At 33.7% G+C, this 17,507-nt stretch overlaps 2 protein-coding genes across 2 annotated transcripts in view; one reads left to right on the top strand and one right to left on the bottom strand.

The window, feature by feature from the left end:
- LOC144852140 (echinoderm microtubule-associated protein-like 6) overlaps positions 1 to 17,371 on the top strand; it is a 30,412-nt gene extending 13,041 nt beyond the window's left edge. Inside the window, exons 22-35 of the mRNA XM_078709873.1 lie at positions 4,750 to 4,870; positions 5,042 to 5,135; positions 5,458 to 5,587; positions 6,098 to 6,370; positions 6,920 to 7,140; positions 9,444 to 9,601; positions 9,955 to 10,069; positions 10,407 to 10,595; positions 11,829 to 12,001; positions 13,146 to 13,308; positions 13,995 to 14,098; positions 14,206 to 14,359; positions 15,166 to 15,266; positions 15,588 to 17,371. Of these exons, the coding sequence (XP_078565999.1) occupies positions 4,750 to 4,870; positions 5,042 to 5,135; positions 5,458 to 5,587; positions 6,098 to 6,370; positions 6,920 to 7,140; positions 9,444 to 9,601; positions 9,955 to 10,069; positions 10,407 to 10,595; positions 11,829 to 12,001; positions 13,146 to 13,308; positions 13,995 to 14,098; positions 14,206 to 14,359; positions 15,166 to 15,266; positions 15,588 to 15,612 (2,021 nt within the window). The 3' untranslated portion in view covers positions 15,613 to 17,371. The remainder of the gene's footprint in view (positions 1 to 4,749; positions 4,871 to 5,041; positions 5,136 to 5,457; positions 5,588 to 6,097; positions 6,371 to 6,919; positions 7,141 to 9,443; positions 9,602 to 9,954; positions 10,070 to 10,406; positions 10,596 to 11,828; positions 12,002 to 13,145; positions 13,309 to 13,994; positions 14,099 to 14,205; positions 14,360 to 15,165; positions 15,267 to 15,587) is intronic.
- Positions 315 to 3,791, bottom strand: LOC144851750 (zinc finger BED domain-containing protein 6-like). The gene is made up of 2 exons (XM_078709345.1): positions 3,517 to 3,791; positions 315 to 2,501 (listed from the first exon to the last, which is right to left on the bottom strand). The coding sequence occupies exons 1-2, from the start codon at positions 3,757 to 3,759 to the stop codon at positions 450 to 452; spliced, it is 2,295 nt and encodes a 764-aa protein (XP_078565471.1). The 5' UTR covers positions 3,760 to 3,791; the 3' UTR covers positions 315 to 449.
- Positions 17,372 to 17,507: the final 136 nt, after the last annotated feature.

The raw sequence follows: 17,507 nt of genomic DNA, 5'->3' as shown, positions 1-17,507 counted from the left end.
AAAATATAAATGTTGATTTTTTTATTGTTTCTTTTGCTTATCTGGACTCATTAAGTAGATTTACAGCGACGGCTGTATGGCAAACGTGTGCAGTGTTATCTTTAATCTCGCGATTGGTCTGAAATCATATGTACATACATCCCTAATACGTTGTAAAAATATGGTCCTCGGTCAAGTTGTACTTTGCCATTTGATAAGGTTGATTATATATGCCAATGAATGGTTTCGATATAATGTATCCTCACAATTGGTGATACTTTGGAAATTCATGTTTTTGTAAAATTCTGAGGTTGTAAAGGCTGATGAATAATGTATGCATCAATTTAGTTTTAATACCAATTATTTGTAACATACTGTACTTTATTCGAAATTAAACAGTTTTTTTCAGTAACATTTACAACACATGTTCACAACGGCTGTTTTTTGTTGTTAGTATTTATCTTTAACTTTCAAGAGCTTGAAGCAAATGTTTTCATATTACAATGTAAAAACATCAAGTTTTCAAAGGTTTCATCTGACATTGTCTGGTAGTTTTTTTGTTGCTGGATCTGAGCTGCAGATTCAAACATGACCTCGGCTTCACTTGAGATTGCAGGAATACATAAAACATTCTGAGCAATCTTTGCTAATGTTGGGTATGTATCTTTGTTCTCGTTCCAATAGTCTAAGGTACTTGTGTTAAGACTGACATTGCTTGCATTAATGTAACTCTTTATCTCTTGTGTAAGAGATACAGATGACCCTGATGCTTTATCAGGACCTTCTGTCATGAAGTCAAAGAGTTTTCTCTTTTTTGATGGAGTTGTTTCAGAGTCGGTTTCTTCTGTCTTAATAGTAACTCCATTTGGGAAGCAAGAGTTAATTTGGGTTCCTTTCTCTTCAAGAAGCTGCATACATTTGATAAGATCATTTTCCTGACACCAGTTACACTTAAAACGAGGATCAAGCACGGCAGCTAGTAGATACGTCTCATTAAACTGATAAGATGCAAACCATGTTATGGTGGATTGGTTTAGCTGCTGAACAAGCTTTGAAACATAATTCACTCTTGCTGTTTGTAGAAAATGTTGCAAGCCACGAATACATGGAATCACATAACCTACGGAAGCAGTACTGCTCTTCAGAATGTAGTCTGTAGCATCCTCAAAGGGTTCTAACACCTCTATGAATTCTTGTAAAAGAGCTTGGTCTGCTGCTGTGAGTAGCATGTGCTGCAAACCTGCTGATTTGATGTTCTCTGGCAAACTCAACAGCCATTTCAATTTCTTAAGTTGGTGATTCCATTGAACAATATTACTTTTTTCAGTTATCGGTCTGGTTGCTAAAAGTTCTTCAGAAATATCTGATCCTTCAAGAGCATTAAGAATAGAGCATGCTTTTGCTAGAACCACCTTCACTTCTCCAAGGTCTCCCATTCCATCCAAAACACACAATTGTAGTGTTTTGGCAAATGATGGTAACCTTTCAGGAATAACAATAAATTGATCTGGGTTAAAATGATAGATATTATTACTTTCTGTATTGCTGTCACCTTCAAAGCAATCAGTGCTTCCCTCAAATCCTGCCAACTCCACCTTCAGAGACTTCATCTCATTGAACGTGCCACCAGTGGTGACATTCTCTATCTTGTCTGTTAAGTTAAAATCATATAATGTTTCTTGGTAAATCTGAAGAATCTCCTCATTTGTGAAGCTAACTTGAGATCGCTTGCATACCAGAAGTGCTGTGTATGCTTTCCATTCGCTTATGAACTGTATTGTCATTCCAACAAATGAGTAATTTCTGTGTGACCACATGTCAAAGGTTATGCAGACTGACAAGATATTGTTTAACTTTTGAATGATATTAGTTTGTATCTCAGCTTGCTTGTTTGGAATATGTTTCGATGCTAGTTCTGATTCAGATGGCAAAGTACAAGAAACATTGATAATCTTAACAAATTCTTTAAAGCTATCTGTCTCTAGAACCCGTAATGGTAAAAGGTTCTCTGCCAACAAGTACACTGCTGCATCTGCTAATGAATTTTTGGGATGTTCTTTACTGTCAGGCATATTGTTAGTCTGTGAAATGCGTGGTTGTCTGGATTCTCCATTAACCGATGATATATGCAGGCTTTGAGTTGTACTTGTACCTGATGTCATTGGGTTGCTCTGGTACATTCTCTGCATGTATGGAGACACATAATTTGAAATACTTGTAGATGGGTTATCAGCAGCTGGCAGTGTGGCAGTGCTTGCCACCTCTGATATCATCACTTGGCGTGAAACATTTGATATACTAATTCCATCAGGAGTGACATTGTTGCTAATTCTCATATTAGAAGTATCCATTGCTCTGTAGAATGACTCTTTCTGAGACATCATGCCTGAAGACTTATGTGTTATCATTTGTCTTTCTGATTGAGTGACAGGGGATCTGAACTTTGGCCTACTGCGGTTGATAGGCTGTAGACTTTTGTTGCATGAAGACAGGTAGGCAGCATACTGATCTGTGTGTCGTCTCTAAAAGAAAACACAAGTTAGAGTTATATGAACAATAATTTACTTTACATTCTACTTTTAAAGATACAGTACATGATATTGTCTCCATGAAAAAAAAAGATTAATAAACTTTGAATACAGTGGGCAATTTTGGAATTTTAAGTTATTTTTGTAGAAAAAACGGAAAGAAAAACCACAATAATTTCCCTAAAAAGACAATATAAATGATTAAATTTAGCCAAAAACCCATTGTCTGACAGACAATTGTTTTGCTTTAGATTACAGTTTTTTTTTATCCAAAGTCAAGTTAGTAACTATTACTGTATGTGACATTAAAATGGCATATTCAAAACAAAATTTTCAGGAGGGAGAATATATATTTATATATCTGTAAACATTTTCTTTTTCTTTTAAACAACCAAACTTATTTTGCATACAGTTGGCCAACAGTAGGCAATGATTATTTTGTGGCTAGAAGTCTGATTTATTGAACTGTATCATAGAACAGTAATGCAGTTCTTTCACTTTATTACATGTGACAATTTTCTTTTTTCCCCAAACCACAATAAATTAGTTTGTGTTTAATATGTTTTCATAGGCAATGATTTATTTGGTATAGTAATTACAATTTAGTACTTGCCATTTAACTTGAGTATTAAGGATTTCCATTTTTCTAAACCACAAAACTTTTTTCTGTAGTATTTATTAAGAAATTATTTTGCCTAGGCAATGATTTATTACATAGGTCAAATTTGTTAACATTGGTTTTGACAGTTAACAGACACATAGCATTGATTTGCTTGAATAAGTCTCCTGTTTGTTGAATACCCCTCCCCCAATCTCCTCAATGGGACAATACTTTATCCATAGGCCTATTTGTTACAGCTTTTGTACGCACCCTATTCCTGAATAAGTTATTACCCCTTTAAAATCAAGCCTGCATGTCATAAAATAATACCCATAATCTGAAAATACATACTATTTTAGACAATGAATAATATTTATAAAACACTAATATATTCTAAAAGTTACTTACTTTTAAGTGGGTTAAAAGATTTGATGTTGTCTTGGTAGACGCAGAAATGAACAGCAGACAATGCTTGCACTGGGCTTTAAAATTCCCCATAGAAATTGAGCTACCCTCTGTGCTGTAATGCTCAAATATTTTAGCCTTGGTTGGTATAGCTGCATTAGACTCTGATTCTTTACTAACAATATCCATGTTGTTAGGTAATATTCCCATAGAACTCAAAGCCTCCATATTTATGTTGTTAAACATTATCTTCTTGTCTAAGGAGAGGAATAGGGATAATTATTAAACACAAGGGCAGCTACATTGTTGGCTTGTTCCATTATTACCACAGGGATGTAATACAACTTTCACCTATTGTAATTGTTAATTAAAATTGCCTTTAGGACATAATACTTTTAAATTATACACATTTATGTTCATAAAACCTTTCTAGGTATAAGCATGATAGTTTGCAATGTTGATTTAGGGCTAAATTTAACATTTTATATTATGTAATTGATAGTAATTGAGAAGAAATTACCTGGAAATGATATTACTCTTAACTCAATTACTGCTTGCAGTGCATCGTGGGATAGTTCAACTACTCAGCATTAATTACATGCATGAGTGAGCATGAACTACAACTGCTTTTCATGATGACAATTACATGTAATGCTGAGTGGTTATAATGAAAATATCCATTATATTCCAGTAATACTGTGTGGCTGCAGATTTTTTTCAGACATATTGAATGTACTGAACATATATTCATCATTATTTCTATAAAACAGATTAAATTATTACTAAATTGATAGCAATTGCTTTAACTAAAAATGGTATATTCAATATAATATGTATTTTCTATAATTTGGTACTAGTATTATAAATAGTTTTTATTATATTATTATAAAGAAATTATATTAAATTAAAACTACAAAAAAATGTATACAGTACGTACAATTAATACGCACAATTAATACCACCAGTGAGATGATTCATTTATATGTAATTAATTTTTAATTATCATGTGTTTTGTAAATAATTATAATAACTAAATACAACTACGGTATTATAATGTAATTTTGTGTACAGTACAAAACCCACTAAATAAAATTGATGACCCACTACTTTTAAAAAGTAGAAGCAGGGTGGGGATTAATACTTGTTTTTGTTTCTTTGATTTTATCAATTTGTATTGTAAGTTTTTTTAATTATTTTTTATTTTCAATAAGCCCTATATTTCTGTATTATACTCAGGGTATGATAGTGATGTCCAGCGAGAGAAGGACATGGACTATAGTGCAAAGACGTATAATAATCCTATTAGAGAAACAATTGGTGTTAAGCCCCATTTACAGGAATCCTTAGAGAATGAAAGGTAAGGTTCTTTTTTATTCATAACCTTTGTCATAGTGATTGTGTTGTGTAAACAAAATGCTGTTATAAAAATATTATATTATGCCTTATTTAAAAAAAGAAAACTGTAGTTTTACACTGTGTGGCATTTGTGTGATTTTGTTTTATTAACAGTAGTTCATTTCATTGTTAGACCATCTGTAAATCGAGGTTCTTCTAGCCGACCCCCGAAAGTGAAGAAAAATGAAACGGACACTGGCAAGAAAAAGCGCCCTTCCAAAGTCAAAGTAATAATTTTGATACATAGTTTATTTTTATTTGTATACACAAATTATATACATCTTCTTCCACTATGGAAGAATTCGTTTTACTAGAGATAGAAAGCTCCACTAAAAGTGGAGAAAACGAAACAACTTACGGTATACAAACATTTTAAAATTAAGCAACTTTTAAATAAAAACGAATGAGCTATCATAAAATATATCAAAGTATAACAATTAAAGAGCTACAGTAGTTTTAAAAATAAACATATGGTGAAGAATATACAATTCAAAAACAGAAAACATTTTTGATACAATGTGTTTGCATAAGCAATCTTATTTTTTTCAGGATTTAACTTTGGAATATATTTATGGTTATCGTGGATTCGACTGTCGCTGTAACCTTCACTACTTAAATGATGGCACAGATATTGTCTACCATGCTGCAGGGGCAGGCATAGTGCAAAATCTTGAAGCCGGTAAAAAACATTTATTGTTTGTGTGTGCTTTTGTCTTTTTCTAAATGCTCAGTTTAAATACTGTACTGTTTTCCTTGGGAATAGGCACTAGAAGTAGGGAGACAGAAAGGTCAATTGATATGGTCTTACCATGTAAAAACACTCCGTTCTCATCTGATCACTGAAGTAAACAAGATTGGGCCTGGTTTGAACTTGCATCTGGAAATATTAGGTATAATATGGAGCTGGGGTCCCATCAGGCATTTGATTTGATGGCAGCTCATGCATCAATTATCTGCGTTAGATGTATTGGCTCTGCCTATCCTTTGGTCAAGGTAGGTACTGAACGAGAGAAGCCCTTGATCAATGGTAGGACCAACCAAGGTGCTTTAAACAGTCCTGGCTTAGTTTCATCCATCATACAGATGAATGTAAGACTAATTGACATTGTTGTTTGCTACAAATGTTGGCTACAAGAAAATAATAATAACCAAAAATTAATCTAATTTTTGTTCATTTTAAATTCTTTAGGAACGCAAAGCTTCTATTTAGAGCATACAGATGATATCATATGTCTCACCATCAACCAACATCCAAAATGTAAAAACATTGTTGCCACTGGTCAGATTGGCGACACGCCTTCAATCCATATATGGGATGCCATGACAAAGAAGACAATCTCCATCCTTCGTGGATTTCACACGAAAGGTGTCTGCTCGCTGAATTTCAGCGCAACCGGTAAACTGCTGTTATCTGTTGGAATTGACGAGGATCATTCAATAGCAATATGGAGATGGCAAGATGGTAGGTTTTAATGAACAATTGTTAGGCATGGTGATTTAGATTGTCCTTGAGACAGGAGTGGAAGAAAGGGGCCTAGAGCTCTGTCTACACTATCAAACTAGTTTGACAAAAAAATTGTGATGTGCCCAAATATGGTAGTAATATGACATCATCATGTCCATATATGGGCACATTATTTTTTTGTCACATAAAGTTTGATAGTGTAGAGAGCTTAACAACAAATATCACATGACAGATTACTCAACGTTCAGACTTAGTTATGAACAGGGAATCAGATTTTACTAAGATCATAACGCTGTTTAAAATAAATGTTTTTTTGTTAAACCAGTTGTCAAGTACTTACTTGCTACGTTTCGGCTAACCATGACGAATGACAGAACATCATGTCAACGTCATTTGTGTGACCAAGGCTACTGAAAATAGCAGAAACGTAGCAAGTAAGTACTTGACAACTGGTTTAACAAAAAAGTTAACATTTATTTTAAATATCCATTTGAAACCAGATGAAATTTTTTGAGAATCATAACACTGAATATTATTACACTGCAGGATCTAAGGTGGCCTGTTCTCCTGGGCATTCCAAGCGGATCTTCCTGGCTGAGTTTCGTCCAGACTCGGACACTCAGTTTGTGAGCGTTGGGGTGAAGCATGTCAAGTTCTGGACACTAGCTGGTGGTCAATTGATCTGTAAACGAGGTCTGATGAACAGTGCTGGGCAGAACACTCAAGGGGTCAAGATGCAGACAATGTTGTCCATTGCATTTGGAGCTGTAAGTTGTATTAAAAGACTTCTTATGGAAAATCGGACAATAACTCCCGGACAATAATCACCAGGACAATACCCACCCATTATGAACTGTACCATTGTTAGAGTTTGGGGTGTATGACAATGTTAGGTGTTGGCTTGTGTTTTTTTTAAAACAATCTTTTTTCAATAGAATGAGGGTACATTTGTTACTTCTTATTTAAATATGCCTTTGAATTCTTTGGAAATTTAATTCAGTAGGGTGTTTTCAGTATAAGTTATAATATATCTTTCTTATTTTTTATTAAATTATTATAATATCTATCTTCGTACACAATGACAATATACAAAATATAACATTTGATAAAGGCAAACAATTATTAAACAATAGTACAAATTTACAAAAATTGAATTGAAATCTTTGCATTTATATAATCTTAAAATAAAATGAATAATCATTAAAAAATACATACATTACTGTGATACTTATTAGTCTAATGTACATGGAAATAATTTAAGATTGTTTCAGTTCTCCCATCGATTTGGTTTGTCATATATATTAGTGCATGTTCAGGGTTTATTATCTTTGTGATACTGTATGTATATTTAGCTGTATTGGTAATTCTAAATATTTGATAAAAATAAGAAAGATATTTTACTTATAATACTGAAAACTGAAAGTCACTGCAAATACTCAACTGAATTAAATTCAGGCGTATAATAGGAGTAACAAATGTAATCTCATTCTATTGTACAGAGATTTATAAAAAAAATCAACATTGTCAAACTAACATTGTCATACACCCCCAACTCTGACAATGGTACAGTCCTGGGTCCATAATGGGTGGGTATTGTCCTGGTGGCGTATTTTTTTTTTCCAGGACGAACGTGGGCAGAAATCATGAATAATTCATTACCCTAATTATTTTCTATTATAAAGAATTGCAAGATAGCTGATCTACTTCCTAAATATACTAAACCTAACCCTCTAAATAATCTCTCTCAACTATTAAAAAAAACATGTTCTTGAAAGACCTCGAACCGAGGGCTCCAGTGTAATAGGTTAACGCCTTTACCACTAGACCAAACATTTCGGTTGGCAAACGCTGTTTACAAAAATGATTTAATCTCTCTGCATACTCTCTCTGCTGAAAGTAGACAATACGCGCATGCGCAAGAGTAGTTGGGGGGTTAAGCCACAGCCATTTATGTAAATTGCCCACGTTCGTCCTGGAAAAAAAAATTACGCGTCCTGGTGGGTATTGTCCTGGTGGTTATTGTCCGGGTGGTTATTGTCCTACAGTATCTTTTTTTATGGTTCACATTTTAGTTTAGGTAATTTTCGTATTAGTAATATCTTTGTTATCAACTGTTGTCATCATTGTCAAATTTGTATTCAAAATAGTTTTAATGCTAAACTTGCCAGCATAACTAAAAGGTTAAAAACTCTGAACACTTTTATATTTGTCTACTAAAAACATTAATTACCAGGAACCCAGATTCATACTGACCTGTGTTGTAGTACCCTACTTCTATTAACTTTTATTGTGTATGTGGGAGTGAGTGGTGAAGTGGTTAAGAGAGTGGAACCATAATATGTAGCCATAATATCTGCAATGGCTCGAGGCTCACTCACTTCATGGTTCTGGTGGTAAAATGTGTCTTCTCGGAAAAGGACTATAAACTGTAGGTCCAGTGTACACAAAATGCTTGTCTACACTAGCAATCCTTTGAGACAAGTAGAAAGTTACCCCTGTGTACTAATTCATAAAAAGTCACTGTCACAGCCTGGAGAGGGATAGGCTCCACCAGGTGTATTTGCCCGAGATATTATACACATTGCGAAGCTACCCTACGACCACACCCGGTCACAGGACTAGTCGTATTAGTAGTATGGTTATAAATGTATTACTAGCTCTCATTTAACAGCAAATATAAGCATACAATTCAAAGCTAAATTTTCTGTAAGATGCATAGGCGGGTCCAGGGGGTACCCATTTTTAAAAATTACAATGTAAAAGATAAGAGGTTAAGTTTGTTATGAGCACAAGTGGTCCTGTCTCGTTTTGTACCCTGTTGTTTTGTAGTATGTGTTTTTTTATGAACAGAAGGTCTAGGTGAACATAACAATAAAGCAAAAAGACCTGTTGGAAACCTAAGAAAATATGAGGAAAAAACGATACAAGATGACTTGAAAACAGTATTAAATCACACTGTCTCACTTGAGACACACCCGTCCACGACAGGAAAAAATGGCACACTAGTAGAACGCACTAAGACGATGAAGCATGTTATTATGTATAATATTTAATGTATATTTGTTTGCAGAATGATCAGACATTTACAGGCTCAATGAGTGGTGATATATATGTTTGGAAAGGTAACTTGCTCAACAGAGTTGTTGAGAAGGCCCATCAAGACGCTGTGTTCTGTTTATACACTACACTCAGGGATGGTCTCATTGTATCAGGAGGCAAAGAGAAGTTGTAAGTATACAGTATAGTTGCAAAGTTCTGTATTTTGTAAAACTACTATGTTATACTTAGGGATCAACTCAAAAACTAAGCTCAGAAAAGAGTAATCATGAGCTTAAGTTAATCTCCTTTAGAAGGGGAGGTGGGCATTATACCTGATGACCAATGTGTAGTACGTCTGCCTTTCGACATACTGCAGTTCTTTTTGTATTTAAATACATACATGTTGTATATTTGGCCTTTGTCATTCCCATGTTGGACTTATATCCACATCATTATTATATAAAGATATATTTTGCATCAGTGTATTAATGTTTATTTACGTTTAAAATTAAATTACACCTAATTATTATGATATCTCATAGGAGTAAAGATGGAGGCCCTGTTAAGATTTGGGACCAGGAGATGAAACGTTGTCGAGCATTCCAGTTGGAAACAGGCAATAAGATCGATGTTGTCAAGTCTGTGTGCCGTACAAAGGTGCGTGTAGAAACATAAAGATAAACTGTTCAGTTAACTACAGTAGCTCGTCCAATCTCGTATGGTAGAAAAAAAATATTTGAGTCCTTCAGGCTTCTGATTTTGATCAAATTTAACCCTTAACCTTTAACCCTAACAATAAGACAAATCTTCATAAATTGTTTAGTTGATTGACTGGAATAAAAATTATTCACCAAATGTCAGGCTCCTTTTCTATTTTAAATATGTCCACAAACATCGTCCTTGTCATCTAGTTTTCATTCAATTACTTTTTTCCTCTCAGTACATGACCAGTAGGTCTCTTCCCCCTCAATCATAAAATTTAACTATTTTAAAGGGCAAGATAGTTGTGGGTACCAAAGAGAGTGAGATTATAGAGATCACAGAGAAGACGACAAATACAAAGAAGCTTCTGCAGGGTCACGGTGAGGGAGAGATGTGGGGGTTGACCTCTCACCCTTCTAAATCCATGTTTGCATCAGCCAGTGACGATAAAACTATTCGAATTTGGGACATTCAAAACAAGGTAAGAGATAAGTGTAATTGTCTTCTTTTCTCAAGGTTTAATTCATCTATTATATTTAAAATCATTATAACATTTTCTTTAGCTAATTGAATATCATTGACTTCTACAATTTATAGGGTAGCAATGCATTAAACACTACTGTAGTAAGTACTGTATAACTAAAATGTTGTAAGCTACAGTGTAGATTTCACAATTGATATAAAAAAGAGTGCTTGCTAAATTGAATTACAGTAGTGTGTTTGTTTAAATTAATGGAGCAATGTTTAATTCATACGTATATATTCATTTATATATTTAACTCTGGCCCATTTTACAATAATAATAATACGGCCCCTGCCCCGTTTTACAATAAAAAATTGTTTACATTTTAACTGTTTTATACATATGCACATATAATGCAAACAAACATTCTTTTGTAGTGTTTTATGTTTCGTTATTTAATGCTACCAGCTAATTTTATGTCTAGACTGGATTAAAGGGCTTTTGTGAGATGTTTTGAAACCTGATTAGCATTGTAACTGAGTTTATATTCTTATAAAGCAGCTACCAGCTATTTGATGTATTAATGTTTGTCTAGTAGTAAATTTTAGTTTCACATGCTCAATGAATATTATATATATAGCAACTTAATAGGAATTGTTAAACATTATGTATTTGTGGTTACAACATAAATGTTTACTACCCCAATTGAAGTACTGTACTAATGATTAAAAGAACATGACATGCTTTAAAGTTAAGTCATGGGATTGATTAAGTGCCTGGCAGATAAAAGTATGAATTAAAGTACCAATTAAGCTCTGTCAAATATGGTAGTGATATTCCCAAATATGGTAGTATATAGTCCATATATGGGCACATCACATTTTTTTGTCACATAAAGTTTAATTTATAATGGACATAATCAGAATTGTTATTGTTAAAAGATTTATTTTATTCTAAGCGCATCACATTATTACCCTGGTCATTTTTTATCAAACATGTATGGAAGCATACTCCCATAATGTTGCCAGGTCCCACTTGTACACCTGGGTGGAGAGAGGAAAATGTAAGCAAAGTGTTTGCAATGCAACAAGCATTGGACTCAAACTTCTGATCTTGCAATCACTAGTCCAACACACTGCGCCAATACACGCCCTTTTTCCAATCTGTGTGCAATTCAGCCCAGTTATTACTGTAGGCTATAAGGTCATTCCCACACATTTATACTTACCAATTAATTCATAATAATTACAGAAAATGTCGTACATGGCCAAGCTTGGGGCAGCTGTGCGATCTATTACGTACAGTCCTGATGGAGAGATGATTGCAGTCGGGCTTAAAAATGGAGAATTCATGGTAGTAGTTGCTGCAACGTTAAAAGTCTGGGGGAAGAGACGGGATAGAAACAAGACAATCACTGATATCAAGTTAGTATTATTGTTGTCATTTAATACGAAGATTGCATGAAAATTCATAATGTTGTTTGTATTGATGTTTTTGACCCAATGACCCTAGGTCATTTTAGATTAGAGTGAACATGCACAACGTTCACATCCACATGGGTCGTAGTCGGCTGTTACTCGTTCAACAGATATATGAACTTTTAGATTACGTGGACATGTTCATTGACGTGCCAGTGAACGTATGATGTAATGACCTTGGGATCATCTGACCTTGTAATCTCTAGTAACATACTCGAAAATCTAAAAGTCCCTACTGCTACCCTAGGCTTACATTTTAAGGGTTATAACAAATAGCAGATCCAGGATATTTAAATAAGAGACCCAGGGCCTATAAATTCTGAAATAAAGTGCTGAACGTATTACCTAATGTCCTATCTTTTGCCCAGTTTAAATATAACTTTTTAAGTACTAAATTAGTTGTTTAATTTAATTGTTACAGAATGTGTAAACATACAGTAATGTAAACAAAACTGTAATACAAAATACCTATGTTAAGGTATACAATGCTAAGACCTGACAATTCATTGTGGTCTCCAGTCTAACCGAACTAACCACGTTTTTAGCATACTTCAATTATTGGTTCTAAAACTTTCAGCCAATCATAAGCTTCATTTCAAGAATATATGCGTGACATTCTATAACTATATATTCTCCTCTAACTTACTTACTTAGTCTGGGACATACCCAAACTTATATGAATAGATTCCTCCATAATTTCCTATCTGCCATTGTGACAGACAGTTTCTATCTCTCAACAACGTATTAATTTAATTAATGTTTTGGTTTTTAAGATATGCTTCTAATCTAATAATACCAACATTAATTTACAGACTTTTATACTAGTATAATATATATGTATAAATTATGCTTAATTCCATAATAGCCAAACACAATGCAAAATATTTATTATTAATAACCATCTCAGATACATACCCTAGTTGTCTCAAATATTCCACAAAACATACATTTGACCACATTACCGAAACCCTGTGGTGTTGTTCCATTCACTAAACCTTATACAGTAGTATGTTTCACAATTGATAGAAACTAACAAATGTTGAATTATTATGTAAAATAAGACCAATTTTGAATCCAACCATATATGTAGATTCAGTCCAGATGGTAAATACTTAGCAGTTGGCTCGGATGATGGATGTGTGGATTTCTATGATTTAACTCAAGGTCCCAGTCTGAATAGAGTTGGTTTCTGCAAGGGTATACCAAGCTTTGTCTTTCAACTCGATTTTTCTGCTGATGGTAAATTTATTCAGGTAAAAACAAGTGTTATTGTACACAATGTTTCTATGAGGTGTAGGCAGGTTGCTGTCTGGGGAGGTCGCTGCATCTCCCCAGCATACACCGCTGTGAATAATGCTTGGTTCCCACTTAGGTGAAATACAAGGCCATGACAATTTGACAAACATGCCGCAATGTACCATCCAAACAGTCGCTTGTGGTTTTAGTCAACTTATGTTGTTGTGGTGCGTCCAAGACAAACCAAGCTTTTGGAAAAAATAGACATAGAGCGATAGACACGATTTCTAGACCTGTCTGTGGCATTATGTCCTTGACCTCAAAAAGGTCGCCATATCTGTTATCTATCTGTTATCTAAAATATTATATAACATGAAATCCACATACCTGAGATTAGAACACGGAACAGTTTGATAAATTTATTATATTGTAAATTAAATGAATAATTTTTGTTTTAATGTCTTAAATTGTTCACATACGAGAATTGTTATAGTATTGAGTGAGTGAGTAGTGGATGCGACTTCAAACAGGAATAATTACTGTATTTGGCCAATTGCTGCCATGTCCTATGGTAGCTTACTTTTGAGCTGTGATTGCGTTAGAGCTTATTCCCTAGTTGTAATATAATAACTCGTTGGCCTTTCCACTTTGTCATCTATATTTTGAACACTCATTATCAATGTCATCATTAATTTTGTTACAGGTTGGTACAGGGGCATATAAACGACTAGTGTATGATGTACCAGGAGGTAAACCAATATTAGAAAGCACAGCCATTGACAAAATCACTTGGCAAACTTGGACTAGGTAAGTATTATATAACAATATGGACAATTATTTTATTTTAATTAACTCTAATTAATGACTCAATGGGATCAACTCAAATCTAATAACTGTATATAATTTTTATTTAGTGTTCTAGGTCAAGAGGTCATTGGAATCTGGCCTCGTAATGCAGAAAAAGCAGATGTCAATTGTGCGGTTGTTTCTGGAAATTCTAATGCAATTGCTACAGGAGACGATTATGGTTTCGTAAAACTGTTTGGTTTCCCAAGCTCAGAAAAATTTGTAAGCATTGAACTAGTAGTTATTGTTCCTCTGACTAGGAGGTTATGTTTTGGCCCTGTATGTTTGTCTGTGGGTTTGAAGAAGATACTTTTCAATGGAAAATATATTGTTGTAATGTTTTTTTTAAAGATTTATGTTTTGGTGGAAACCGATATGTAATTATGCAACTACAATGTAACCCTCCTTTTCAAGAGATAACATTTTCATTGAATTCTGAGCCTTAGTCTGTGTTAATAATAATATATTTGGAACACTACACTTTTGAAACAGTAGCACGCTTCTAGAGAGAAGTGCGTCCAGAGTAAATTCTAGGCAGGGGATTTTTATAATAATTTGATAGTCTGATTGAGAAGATTTTAGTGCAAGATCATTCCTCCAATCAGTACAAGCATGTTCTTAATAGACAACATAAAGCTGATCATAAATAGGGTTACTATTTGCATTCCCACTCAATTAGAGGTTATCTCACTATAAATATTTATAAAATGGTATAGAATAAAGCATAGAATTCAATTAAAAACATTTAAAACAACATTGTTCAGAACAAGGCAATTTAACAACAGGATTTTGAGCTCCAGAGATCAAAGGGTTTATCTGTGGCTGCAACATAATCAGTTCCACGTCCCTTAACAGACACTGTGCGCTGCTGAGAATATGTACATTATACAGTGCTGTTGGTATTTGTCGCAGCCAGACACAAGATCAAAGGACTGTTACGAGTTCCTATCTTGGTAACTGTTGTTAGATTGCCTGGTCAGAATACCCATGACTTAATTATATCATTATTTATGTATCTATTTTTTTAGGCACCACATAAGAAGTATGTTGGACATTCAGCTCATGTGACCAATGTAAAATTCACATTTGATGACCGTTACTTGATCACCGCTGGTGGCGATGACTGCTGGTAAGCATGTAACAAACAAATTCAAAAGCCAAGGGTGTAGCGAGAGGTTAAAAACAGACAAGGCAAAGATGCTTTAAATATACTATTAAAATAAAATATGACGATCTCTACTGGGAAATTGGAGTGGGCAGTGAGAAAATTTCAGACGAGGCGAGCGCCTCGTCTGCCTCATGCCGGCTACGGCCCTGAAAGCAATAATAATTCATATAGTCCTGTACGGAGGACCACCATATTATAGCATGTAAAATCAACTGGCATTGATAACTATATTTTGTATTTGATATATTACAATTTGAAATTAAAGCATTCTTTTCTTTTTAGTTTGTTTTTATGGAAAACTAGTTGAAGGGGTTAATATTTATCAAGATTTTGCAACTGAAATAAAAGGCTGAAGATATAAGATGGATGGACAGCATATTATATAGATAGCGGTCAGTTTTCATATTACTAAAGTAATATTTATTTACAAGAACAAATAGATACAGTAGAACCTATTCAGGGGACATGCTTATATATTAAGAGGACCACACTTTACTGTGATATGAACTGTGATATTTTGAAATATATATAAACACTATGGCCAACCCATGTTTAGGGGACACTCCTAAGGGAAATGTCTTAATGGGGCTTCTACTGTATCTGTACCTCATCAAATAGTAACATTTTTTTGTATGTGGTTGACATAATATTTATATTTAAATGTATATCTGCATTTTTGTTTTAAAGATTAGATTAGATAGAATATTTTTAGATATGAAAAGTTTGTTGAATAATGTAATTTAATAATTTAGAAATATGCTCTAAGCAAAAAATTAAACCTTGAAAATTACGGACAAGAATAAGATGTTCATTTCAGATTTTTGTGTCTTAGCACTGGCTGGAATTTGTGCCAAAATGTGCTCTAAGCAACACCATTCCATCCACCATTCTTTAAAAAATGTTTAAAATTCTAAATTCAAACTTCAATTTATATAATAATACCATAGATTTACCGTATTAAATTATAGATTTGAAAATTTCTATTAAATTAGAAATTAAAGTAGAAGCATTCGTTTTAAACACCTATTAAGGGGACACTTTCCTATAAAATAAACAAGGGCCAATATATGTTTTAACATTACAGCCATGGCAACACAAATCAGCTCAATTAAGGAGACACTTTATTGGTTTCCGGAAGGTGTCCCCTTAATAAAGGTTCTAACGTCATTACCTTGATATATTCTTAAGTCAATATTTATTCAGATATAGAAGTTAAGTATAACAGATTAGTAGTGTTGTGTTTTAACACAGAATAGGTTTATGGTGTTGGTCACATGGCGTAATGGCTATAAGTGTTTACTGGCTAACTAAAACCCAGGGGCCCGGAGCTTATGGGCACCCCTGAGCAGGACCCAGAGGAAAATAGGGCATTAAGGTATGTCGAAAAGGGCTATAAACGCCCGATGCCTTCAGCGTTGGAGAGCCACTTAATGTTCCTAAGCCAGGGGCCTCAGGTCTCTGCATTACGCCACTGGTGTTGGTTATCCATGATGGATCCAAGACTTTGAAATGCTAATTACGGGATCAAGGCCTAACAATTGTAAAATATGAATTTTTTCTTTTTATATTTTTCTAAAATTTAAGGCACATAGAGCACTCAGTGCACATTCATATCATAGTTTCTCTAAACTCATTAATATGTATTAAAATCAGACATTATATTGCCTGATAATTATAAATACATTCTATATTATGTAATTGTGAAATTATGGCACTGAAGGTGTATAAATTAGAACCCTAATCATATTTTTTTTGTGAGAGGCGGGGGCGGAGAATAATGCTACAAAAATTGTGAAAGTATATTATGAATAAATTGATATAGGCTACAGTAGTTATATAGAATACATGTTGTTTGTAGTCTGCTTTGATTTGATTTTTAGTATATATTTATTGTTGTAATAAAGAACTTACTACACAGCAGTGTACATTTATAAAATCTGATATCTCTTCTAATCTTATTCATTTCAATTAGTTATACAATCATCACATATAATTTATAGTAGTGTATTTCTTTTTTTTAAAAAACCTCTAAATATCTGTCTACACAATCATAGTTTTTGTGTCATGTCATATCACTGCCATATTTGGCAATATCACTACCATATTTGATAGTGTAGGCAGAGCTTAATATAAGAAAGTGAACATGTACACAGTAATTATTGTTGTTTAGGAGTATATTGGATTAAATTTATGCTTGGTTTC

This window comes from Antedon bifida, chromosome 9 (assembly GCF_963402885.1).
Source record: "Antedon bifida chromosome 9, ecAntBifi1.1, whole genome shotgun sequence".
Taxonomy (NCBI): Eukaryota; Metazoa; Echinodermata; class Crinoidea; order Comatulida; family Antedonidae; genus Antedon; species Antedon bifida.
The sequence above is the reverse complement of the archived record's forward strand: the minus strand, read 5'-3'. Positions and strand labels throughout refer to the sequence as shown.